Raw genomic sequence first — 12,021 nt, forward strand, 5'->3', positions numbered from 1 at the left:
GCCTATTTCAGATGGAAGATTTCTTCCCGTTGGAGGCTAAACAAGATAAAACTCCTCCCTCACCCTGGAGCATCTGTAGATCAAGCAGCTTCTACAAGGACTGATTTTGCCTTTCGACTGGACGAAGTTCCATTTTCTGATTCTGACCTGGTTGGATAAACCGCAAAAGCAGGTCTCCCTCTTGTTCCAGTTGTTCCAGATCTTGCCTCTGTTGCTGTTGCCCCTCTTGCCTCTGTTGCCGTTGGTGGCCTTACCCTTGGAATTTCTCCCTCACCTAAGAAAACTGCTGCTGATCCACATACGGCCGATAAAACTCCCCAAAGCAAAGGGGTAACAAACAACGGCGTACCGAACAAGCAACGGACGACGCGCATATGGAAATGAAAGGGAAGCTTTATCGCCATTTCAAAGGCGTTAGCGCATACGTTAAACACTTAATATTGGCGGAAGTTGAACAAGCAACTCCACAAACAACAGCTCTACGTGCCAACGGCGTGGAACCCAACAATCAAACTCCTGCCTCAACATGGGAGCCGAGCAAGCCGTTCGTCTTGCCTTGGGCATAGAGAAAACAAAAAGATCTGGTGACTGGCAAGCGCCCAATTCACAATTTTGAGATTGATTGCTCGTGGAGTTGGTCGTTCCAAACTAACTTGAATCTGTTAACCGCCTATAAGACAAAGAGGATCTCTTCCCCATGATACAAGAATTCTTTTACAAGTTTATCTCCGGCTAAGGTCCAGGCACCTAGTTCCTAGGAGATAGGATCCCCAAAGCCGTGCTCCGTTGACTAGCTTATCCTTAATACTATATAACAAGCAAAATAGAAACTGATTGTTACTATCTATAAATAATTAGCCCATGGGCAGGAACAAACAAAGAAAACGCTAGCTCATCCGTTGCCTGTCTCACGCCTGGTACGGGATAAACGGAGGGTGGGATGGGTTCTTGTAAGGGTGTGGAGCCGTTTATAAAGTGGTTATTGAGAAATTAGGTTTCCTGGCTTTATGGTAAGGGGTCAGATATAATAGGATTTTAACCGCTTGTTGGAAGCTCAAACCTCGTGGGCTAGCTCCCCCGTTTCTAACGAAGTTTTATCCGGCTTCCTTGTGAAAGAAAGGGTTCCACTTAGATTGTTGGAAAACAATCCATACCGTAGGATCCAAGAGCTCAGATAAATCAACAACAAATAAGCTTATAAAAGTCTATTTGTGCAGTCCTAAATTAATAAGCCGCAGCCCGCCTTTCGACCCCTGGATCCTCCGAAAAGCAAGGTTTTTTGGCAAGGAAACCGGATAAAATTTCGTTAGGAACGAGGGAGCTAGCCCACGAGCTTTGAGCTTCTAACAAGCGATTAAAATCTGCTTTATATCTGGCCCCTTACCACAAACAAATATAATTAATCCGTAATAGTCTTGTGGCATCCGACTTTCCGATATTTTTTTGAAAGCAAACACCAAAACAACTGCATTAACTCAAGAAAGTATGAACAAAAGTTAGAGGTTCAACCTCCCACGAGCAAGGGCGACCAACATGAGATCCAACTGCTTTAGAAAGAGCGTGAGCAAGTTGGTTCACTGACCGACTAATGTGAACAACATGACATGCACCTTTAAGTGTTCACAATAGCACGGAATCACTAACAATAGAACCAACATAAGAAAGACACATCCAATTACCCGACAAGGCACTAACTAAATTTAAACAATCTAACTCAATCTAGCATTCAATAAATTGTCCAAATGGGTGTAACTCTTGCATTTATTTATGCTCTCCAGTCTCCAATCATCTCCCTAATCTCATTTTGGAATTTCCCCATAACTATAGGAGGTAAAGCTAGTGCTACCAGCACACCCATTCTGTCTTCCATCCTTCTATGAGGCACCAAATAGCCAACACCATAACTGACCGACACCACCCCACCAAACATCGGCCTTCCCCACCCAAAATCAACCTCGTCAAGTCCCAATCGTGTGTTGTCCGCAATCAAGAAGTTCCTAAGAATCGACCACTTCGGCCTGCCTTTAAGCACCATAAGATCCGCCACGGACTTGATATAATCCTAGTTCACACTATTCTTCGCCTCCCTAATCAGCTCCGCCGCGTATCCCACCGGCCTCGTGCACAGCAGCTCCGCCGTGGTGACCGCCGCCACCGACACAAACGCGTTGTCGTAGTACCTGTCAACACAAAATTTAAATTCAATATTGGGGTACAAATAGTATCAATGCCGGTAATAATTGGTCTCTGAAACTCAAGTGGCTTGAGTCTTGATGGAGAGGAGAATCAAACAATGTTATTATTGGGATTCAAACTAATAATCTGGTTCTGATATCACTCAGAATCAAATTACTAGTAATCAGTGTTGTAAAAATTTACTTAGGCATTCTTAGGTCGAAGTGATTTTAGCCCGGACAACTTTTAATTGGTCTGCCGACTAATCGGCCAACTAGGTGTTCTAGGCCTCTAGTTGGGCACCTAGCTTGGCTAGTGGGCGCCCAGCTCTGCTCGCTAAATTCAGTCGAGTGACTTTTTTTTTGCTTGTTCAATTGCTCATCTCAACCTACTGAAGCACAAGAGTTAGTATACAATACTACTGGACCACAAGGTCCTTGGCTATTCAAAACATATTTAAATATATCAATATTAAAAAATAATCATTTTTAAAATTTTCAGTGTCTAACGTACCCGGGATCCAACCGGTAGATGCCGCCCTGCAATCTCTCTCGTACGTTGACGACAAACGTTAACCGCATCGTGGCGTTGGGGTGCGGGCGGAGAGCGGCGGTGCGGCATTTCCACAAACACGCGGTGAGCGCCTCGAAGGTGGTGCAGTTTTCCGGGCACTGATCCTTGATCGCCTGCAGCTCTCTGGAGCCGAAAGTGAAGGAGCGTTTGATCATGAACATGTCAAACAGGAGCTTCTCGCCGAAGATCCACCGGAGATTCTTTAGCAGCTTTTCCACGTCGACGGATTTCCCATGGAACACTGCGGTCTTGGATTCGTCGGACTCCTCGAACTCTGTGTGTGTGCAAGAGATGCGTGGGGTTGGCCTGGCGTTTAAGATGTCTCTTTCCCAGACGGGTAAAATGGAGGGTGCGGTGGCGCCGCCGTGCCCCAATTCGTAGACGGCGTTTAGAAACTGAACTAAGCCTTGGGAATCAATCATGGTGTGGTTGAACCGAATGGCCAATACAAAACCACCGCAAGTGAAACGAGTTACCTTCATCATCCATCAAAATCACACTCTTAGCTTCAATTCTACCCCAATTGTGTTTCAATCTTTCCTAATCCTCCAAGGATTTCAATTCAATTACAGTTCCATTTGATAATATAAATATGCAACATAATTTCATTCTCACATTATCTAAGTAATCTTATTGAGCATATAATATATATAAACATAAATGTGCAATTCAACTATCAGCTTAGGTTTTTAGTTGAAATTGAGCACATGTTTCAATTTGATATCAGAGCCATATTAAAGGTCATCAGATACCTGAATATGTAGAATAGGGCAATCTGTGATCCCATCGGAGCCAGGCACATGTTGGAGAAGCTTATTCAAGTGAGGGCATGGAGGCTGCAAGGACTCAACACCCAACTCCTCAAGCCCAACATTTGCTTTGGCAGGTACAAACCACACCCCTTTGTCATCAAAACACATAACCACAAGCTTCTTATTCTGCCCTTCAATAACCCTCCCAGCCAAAGGGTGGTACAAAACAAGTGCTTTCCCCAACCCAATTTTGATTACCTCAACTGGATCAAGCCATCCCATTTCCTGGTTGTTCTTGTACACCATTAACACCGCTACTTGAACTCGCAGGCTGCCTTGGTCGTCGATGTCCGACACCTGTTTCACGTCGCGTGACATTTCGGTTTCTGGCAAAATCAGTTGCGGTTTGCTTCTTCTCACGCAGAATACCCGTGGTGGCGCCATTGCGTGCAATTCCTTCGGTCGCAAAGGAAATGCTTAATTAAAAGTCTTGCGAATGAATTGAGAAGATGAAAACTTTGCGATATATATATGATGTTAATTGTACGTGTGGTTCAAACTAGAAATGGAGTTATATTGGTGGGAGTGGTGCTCTTAGCATACAGTAGTGTTAAAGATTTTTTTTTTTTAATACTATTGACTCTGTTACAATGCACTATCTGTTCGTAACTACTTTCTCAAGCTACTGAAGCACAAAGAGTCAAATATTGCCCCCACTAAGACTCCAATCCACTATTCCATATGGGAGTGCAACTGGGTGCCATTAGACCACAAGGTCTTGGCAATAATAGTGTTAAGATAGATCAAGCATGCCCGTATGGACAGTTTAACTGGTCACAAGAGTTAAGTTTGAGAAGAAAGAACAAGGATCGAGTCTCACCAACTTGTGCGGTGGCTTAAGGTGCGCAGTGTATGTTCTTAACTGAAGGTAAACTAGTATTGAAGGCGCAACTTTATCTCGCTCCTTATATTGCCACATTTTTGTGGGCAATTAAACTTAGTTGATACTCAGGTGGTAAATTACGTTGGAAGACTCAAGATGCGAACATCAGGTAGCAAATTGCGTTTGAAGACTCAAGATGCGGTCGCAGGGTGATTTACTCATCTACAATTCTGTCAAGCCAAAATATGATACCTGGAGAGACGAGGGACTTAGTCTTTTGAGGGTGATTTTTTAAGTCTATCTCATGCATAGAGTACATTTATTAAGATAGTTGAGTTTCATGATTATTTAGTCTCTAGTATGCATAGATAATCACATTTACTAATGTTGGGTGGAGGTTCGTGAAGAATCAAGTCTAACACCTTGCCTTTTAAACACGTGACAATCTATAAAGAAATAAAGTTACGCATTAATTACAACTTACAAGCTATAACTTTTAGTATAGTTATAATCGCTTGATTGTAACAATTAAGATAGTGAGTTTCATGGTTATTTAGGCTCTACTATTTAAGAGTTGCATTTGGTTCATTGATAGTTCTTAAACATTGTTTATCACAATGTTAGTCACCTCATTGATTAAAGTTTGAAAAATTATTACATTATAATTATATCAAATATAATTGACGGGTTTTATGAATCGGTACGTATATAGTATAGTACTAGTTTTAGTATGTAATATATATCAAAAAGAAAAATATAAGTGAAATATAAAATCGGAAATAGTTGTGAATATTTTGTTAAGTGTTTGGATGGGGAGCTTAGTACAATGTTCCAAGATGTAATTAGTTTGTAACAAAACTATATCTTTAAGTCATTTATACAGAAAATGTTTTCGAGAATACAAAAAGTACCGGACAAAAGAAATCATTCGTAAGACTTGTAAAATTAAGGCGACTTCTCACTTCTCGTGTTGTGGCAATGGCTCAAGGTGTAAATGCATCTCATTAAAAATAATATTTGTACGTGATAATGAAGGGATAAATCGACTTATCAAAATTTAAAATTATATATATATATATATATATATATATATATATATATATATATATATATATATATATATATATATACACACACACACACATTAGCTGTATAAATATATATGCGCAAATAATTAATTATCTTTCATAAATTAGTTGGTAGCTGGATCATGATATTGTTGGACTTGGATGACACATGAGCTGCACATGCATCTATAAGCTTTAGGATTGTTACATTTCAAACTCACTTCACTATAATAGTGTGATGTGTCGTTGAATTCATTTTGTACAAAAACACTACTCCATGTGGTGCACATATTTTGAGCCCATGCAAGAACATAAAGCTACGCACAATATATCATTATATAGACCAGAGTCTACTCAGACCATGTGCAATGTAGACCTTAGTTCGGAATCCAAACTATATATTTACAGTTTACATATTATGCATTTGTAAATAAAATAAAAGTATATAATATGTTAATTACAAGTACATAATCTGTTAATTGAAGGTGTGTATGTAATATGTTAATTGTGTGTACATATATAATTTGAACAGAGTTCACAATGCACATGGTGGATCCTGATCCACGATATAATGATTGATAAAGTTACAAATGTAAATGAATCTAACCAAAAATTCAAAATTTTAAATAATTTTTCAATATATTTTTGTATATCTTTGGTTTGATAAAATTTTTAGTATAAAATGCCTAAAATTCGTACATATATAGTATTGATCAATCACTGTACCACAATACAAGATAGATCACTAACATATAAATTCGTTTTTAGTATACTACAATTCAAGTTCATTTTTGAAAGTTCACCTTTTAAATATTGCATATTCATTTTTAGCATATTACCTAAATATGAATTCATAATACTTTAAAAATCAACATTTAATATATTAAAAATGAGATTATGATAGGATGAGCCTCATTAGAACCTCAATGGAATGTCGGACTCTTGCTTGTTGGCCCATTATTGGTGGTCTTCAATTCACTCGGCCCAATTCAGGAAGCAATAATCCAATAAACCCATGGCTCATTGGACATTTTTTGTCTTGGTAAGTCTTGGCAACTTGCAGGCTCAACATATCATTCTGTTTTCCCCCAAAAGAAAAAAATGAAGAATGCTACATTCTCATCTTACACTTATCTTTAAATATGGAAATATTTAATTGATGTTATGGACAGAAAGAAAATTGGTGTGAATGTCCAAAGCCAAAAAGGATGACTTTACTCCTCTACAAAGGCTGCCTACAATTTCCAAGGAGGAAAATTGACTTTAGGGGGAGTTGAACACGTGACCACTTGACAAAGCAAAGCTATATTATCTCCTGATCAACCAACTAGGCTAGCTTTGCTACGTAGACATTTCATGCAAAATATATAGTTGTTTATTCCAGATCCTAGGACTATAAATACCCCTTTCCTCTTGTAAAGTTCACTCACCAATTCACCATCAACACTCACAATATACTCACAAGCAATATTACTAAGAAGTTCTTTCTTCCTCCGAAATACTATTGTGTTTCTTGTTCTTATTATTATATTAGTATTATAAATACTATAGTCCCGATCAAATTCACAACACGTTATATATTTTATAATACTTTATACAATATTACCAATATGTCAAATCTTACAAATCTCGAATTTGTGGGACTTGATATATCGGGAAAGAATTACCTGTCATGGGTATTGGATGTTGAAATGCATCTAAATGCAAAAGGTCTTAGTGAGACAATAAAAGAGAATAATGATGCCTCGATACAAGATCTGGCAAAGGCGTTGATTTTTATCCGCCACCACCTTGACCAAGGGCTGAAAGATGAATATCTCACAGTAAAAGAGCCCTTTGAACTCTGGAGAAATCTGAAAGAAAGATATGATCACCAGAGGACAGTTATTCTCCCAAAAGCCCGCTATGACTGGCTTCACTTGCGTTTACAAGATTTTAAAACTGTGAGCGAATATAACTCGGTTATGTTCAAAATAAGTTCTCAGTTATTGTTATGTGGGGAGAAAATTACTGATGATGATATGCTTGAGAAAACCTTCTCTACTTTTCATGCATCAAATATGGTGCTGCAGCAGCAATATAGAGAGAAGGGTTTTACTAAATATTCTCAGCTGATTTCATGCCTTCTTGTGGCTGAACAAAATAATGAGCTGCTGCTGAAAAACCACGAAGCACGCCCTACTAGCTCAAACCCATTCCCTGAAGTGAATGGTGTATCGTATTATAATAATACAAAGGGCCGTGGTCGTGGCCGCAGCCGAAAGCGCGGTCATGGGAAACACCGTGGTTATAATCCCGGTAATGGACAAAATCGTCACGGTACAATTTCAAGAATAAAAGTTACCACCGGAAATGGGAAGGTGCTAGTGCAAAACACGACAAAGAAAAGCGTGAAAATAATCCCAAACATGCTGAGAGCATATGCTATCGCTGTGGCATGAATGGCCATTGGGAATACAATTGTCGTACTGCAAGGCACCTGGTGGACCTCTATCAGGCATCCTTGAAAGATAAAGGGAAAACCATAGAGTCCAACAATGTTTTTATAGATGACGATTTTGATATCCCACATTTGGATGTGGAAGATTATCTTGAGCCAGTTAATGAGCATCAAAACTGATACTTCTTGTATCTTGAGATCGTTAAAGATCTTTTGTTGTGCTTTCATGTAATGCTCGCTTCTAATAAAGTTTATCTCTTTGCTTTATTGAAGAAATGAGCACAACATCAAATATGATGAAATCAACGGCAAATGAAGAAGATGTATGTATTGTGGATTGTGCAACCACACATACAATTCTGAAAAGAGAAAAATATTTTTGCCTGTTGGAAAAAGATAGAGGCATTTGTCACTACAATATGTGGTAGTGCAAAAATGATTGAAGGCTCTGGAAGAGCCAATATATTATTGCCTGGAGGAACAAAATTGATGATTGATAATGCATTGTTCTCTCCAAAGTCCCACAGAAACCTACTGAGTTTCAAGGATATTCGAAATAACGGATATCATGTGGAGACTATAAAATAAGGAAATGAAGAATTCCTTCAGATTACAAAGGCAATATCGGGAATGAAATATGCGATGGAAAAATTCCACGCTCTTCCCTCTGGATTATATTGCACAAGAATAAGTGTTATTGAAGCCAATCTTATCGTAAACGAAAGGTTTACTGATTTTAAGATTTGGCATGATCGATTAGGTCATCCTGGATATGTGATGATGAGAAAAATAATCGATCATACAAATGGCCATACCTTGAGGAAGCAGAAAATATTTCGAGGAAATGAATTCTTCTGTTCTGCATGTTCCCAAGGGGCATTGATTATAAGGCCATCACCAACCAAAGTTGGTGTTGAATCACCTGCGTTTCTGGAACGAATTCAAGGTGATATATGTGGACCTATACATCCACATAGTGGACCATTTAAATACTTTATGGTCCTAATTGATGCGTCAACTAGATGGACGCATGTATGCTTATTATCATCTCGTAATATGGCATTTGCGAGATTGTTGGCTCAAATAATAAGACTGCAAGCCCACTTTCCTGACCATCCAATAAAATCTATCCGGATGGATAATGCTGGAGAATTTACATCCCAAGCTTTTGACAACTATTGTATGTCGCTTGGTATTGATGTTGAACATCCTGTAGCGCATGTTCATACACAAAATGGTCTAGCAGAATCTCTTATCAAAAGGCTACAATTAATAGCTAGACCATTACTTATGAAAAGTAAACTCCCATCTACTGTATGGGGGCATGCTATTTTGCATGTTGCGGCGCTAATTCGTATTAGGCCGACAAGTTATCATAAGTATTCTCCATTGCAGTTAGCCTTTGGTCAGGAACCGAATATTTCTCATTTGAGAACATTTGGCTGTGCAGTATATGTCCCGATTGCTCCCTCCACAACGGACTAAAATGGGTCCTCAAAGGAGATTGGGAATATATGTTGGATATGAATCTCCCTCGATAATAAAATATCTTGAGCCATTAACGGGAGATATGTTTACTGCAAGATTTGCAGATTGCCATTTTGATGAAGCATCTTTCCCAACGTTGAGAAATGAAAATAAAGTTGTGGAAAGGACAATATCATGGAATACTCCATCATTGCTTCATCTAGATCCTAGAACTCAACAATGTGAACAAGAACTTCAAAGGATCATGCATTTGCGAGATCTGGCAAATAGACTGCCAGATGCATTTGTAGACCCGAAAAGGGTGACAAAATCTCATGTCCCAGCGGCTAATGCTCTTGCTGGTATTGACATCCCAAAAGAACAAATTGGGAATGAATCTCAAGTATGCTTAAAACGTGGAAGACCTATTGGTTCGAAGGATAAGAATCCTCGAAAAAGAAAGGTCAGCACAAAGAATGATCTTTGTGAGAATAATGACATGAATGTCATTCATGAGAATGAATCTGAGGGTAATGAAATCCCTAGAGAAATTCATTCACCTGAGATTGAGAAAAATGAAGAGATTTTGATAAATTATATCAATGCTGAAGATATATGCTATAGAAGTGATGTCAGTATAGATGACTACTTCGCATATAATGTAGCATTGAGCATCATGAATGATGACATGGATTATGAACCAAGATCCATTCATGAATGCCAAAATAGAGACGATTGGCCTAAGTGGAGAGATGCTATACAAGAAGAATTAAAATCTCTCGAAAAACGAAAAGTTTTTGGCCCAATCGTCCGAACACCTGAAAAGGTGAAAGCTGCGGGTTGCAAATGGGTCTTTGTAAGAAAGAGAAACGAGAAAAATGAGATTACGAAATATAAAGCAAGACTCGTAGCTCAAGGTTTCTCTCAAAGACCAGGTATCGATTATGATAAAACGTACTCCCCTGTGGTGGATGCTGTAACGTTACGATACCTTGTTAGCCTAACTGTACATGAGAGGCTAAATATGCAACTAATGGATGTTGTAACAGCTTATTTATATGGGTCACTTGATAGTGACATATACATGAAAGTCCCTGAAGGACTGAAAATGCCTGAAAGGCATAAATCATGCCCCCGAGAACTTTATTCGATAAAGTTACAAAGATCTCTGTATGGACTGAAACAATCGGGGCGCATGTGGTATAACCGTCTCAGTGAATATTTACTGAAAGAAGGTTATACGAATGATCCAATTTGTCCATGTGTTTTTATAAAGAGATCTGAACATGGATTTGTTATAATTGCTGTTTATGTTGATGATTTGAATATCATTGGGACCCCTGAGGAAATCCCAAAAACAGCAGATTACTTGAAGAAGGAATTCGAGATGAAAGATCTCGGAATAACAAAATTCTGTCTGGGTCTACAGATTGAACATTTGGAGAAAGGTATATTCGTCCTTCAATCAAATTATACCAAAAGGGTACTCAAGAGATTCTATATGGACAAAGCTCATTCATTGAGTAGTCCAATGGTTGTCCGATCTCTTGATATGAAAAAGGATCCTTTCCGACCTCGGGAAGATGATGAAGAGATCCTTGGACCAGAAATACAATACCTTAGTGCAATAGGTGCATTAATGTACCTTGCTAACAACACAAGACCTGATATTTCATTTCCTGTTAATCTGTTAGCAAGGTATAGTTCCTGTCCAACAATAAGGCACTGGAATGGCATCAAACATATATTGCGTTACCTCCAAGGAACAATCGATTTGGGGTTATTTTATGCAAAAGATCCCAAATTGAACTTGGTGGGTTACGCAGATGCCAGATATCTCTCGGATCCGCACAAGGCGCGATCCCAGACTGGTTATTTGTTTATGAGTGCAGGTGCTGCTATATCTTGGCGTTCCACTAAGCAGACAATTGTTGCCACTTCCTCAAATCATGCCGAGCTAATCGCGGTTCATGAAGCAAGCCGAGAATGTGTATGGCTTAGATCAATTACTTAGTACATTAGGAGAACGTGTGGCTTGTCTGTAGATGATACTCCAACAACAATATATGAAGACAATGCAGCATGCATCGCTCAATTGAAGGAAGGATACATCAAGGGAGATAGAATAAAACACATCTCACCGAAATTCTTCTTCACTCATGATCTTCAGAAGAAAGGTGAAATCAATATTCAGCAGATTCGCTCAAGTGCGAATCTAGCAGACATATTCACCAAGGCATTACCGACGACTACATTCAAGAAATTGGTTCGTGGAATCGGTATGCGTTATCTTAAAGATCTTTAGTGATGTCCTTGTCAGGTGGAGCGTATATTGTACTCTTTTTCCCTTAACCAAAGTTTTTATCCCACTGGGTTTTTCTTTGGTAAGGTTTTTAACGAGGCAAGTTTTTATCCCACTGGGTTTTTCTTTGGTAAGGTTTTTAACGAGGCAATATAATGTTCCACCTTTGGACATCCAAGGGGGAGTGTTATGGATAGAAAGAAAATTGGTGTGAATGTCCGAAGCCAAAAAGGATGACTTCACTCCTCTACAAAGGAGGCCTACAATTTCCAAGGAAAATTAACTTTAAGGGGAGTTGAACACGTGACCACTTAAGAAAGCAAAGCTATGTTATCTCTTGATCAACCAACTAGGCTAGCTTT

General features: G+C 38.9%; 2 protein-coding genes across 2 annotated transcripts; one reads left to right on the forward strand and one right to left on the reverse strand.

Moving 5' to 3' along the window:
• Window positions 1-1,122: 1,122 nt before the first annotated feature.
• Window positions 1,123-3,986, reverse strand: LOC116029157 (benzyl alcohol O-benzoyltransferase-like). Its single transcript, XM_031271061.1, has 3 exons — window positions 3,501-3,986; window positions 2,689-3,224; window positions 1,123-2,180 (listed from the first exon to the last, which is right to left on the reverse strand). The coding sequence occupies exons 1-3, from the start codon at window positions 3,942-3,944 to the stop codon at window positions 2,063-2,065; spliced, it is 1,098 nt and encodes a 365-aa protein (XP_031126921.1). The 5' UTR covers window positions 3,945-3,986; the 3' UTR covers window positions 1,123-2,062.
• A 3,074-nt stretch (window positions 3,987-7,060) lies between these two features.
• LOC116029888 lies at window positions 7,061-8,070 on the forward strand. Its single transcript, XM_031271933.1, has 2 exons — window positions 7,061-7,769; window positions 7,811-8,070. Exons 1-2 carry the CDS (start codon window positions 7,061-7,063, stop codon window positions 8,068-8,070), a joined length of 969 nt encoding a protein of 322 aa, XP_031127793.1.
• The last annotated feature ends 3,951 nt before the right edge of the window (window positions 8,071-12,021 follow it).

The sequence above is a fragment of the Ipomoea triloba genome, chromosome 9, assembly GCF_003576645.1.
Source record: "Ipomoea triloba cultivar NCNSP0323 chromosome 9, ASM357664v1".
NCBI lineage: Eukaryota > Viridiplantae > Streptophyta > Magnoliopsida > Solanales > Convolvulaceae > Ipomoea > Ipomoea triloba.

Bases quoted from the DNA above. Each gene is read 5' to 3' on its own strand.
- LOC116029157 (XM_031271061.1), bottom strand. From the start codon at position 3,944: ATGGCGCCACCACGGGTATTCTGCGTGAGAAGAAGCAAACCGCAACTG. The intron at 3,225-3,500 runs GTATCTGATGAC...TGGATGATGAAG, and splicing joins GCCCTATTCTACATATTCAG to GTAACTCGTTTCACTTGCGG. The intron at 2,181-2,688 runs GTACGTTAGACA...TTGTGTTGACAG, and splicing joins ATCTACCGGTTGGATCCCGG to GTACTACGACAACGCGTTTG.
- LOC116029888 (XM_031271933.1), top strand. From the start codon at position 7,061: ATGTCAAATCTTACAAATCTCGAATTTGTGGGACTTGATATATCGGGA. The intron at 7,770-7,810 runs GTACAATTTCAA...GGAAATGGGAAG, and splicing joins TAATGGACAAAATCGTCACG to GTGCTAGTGCAAAACACGAC.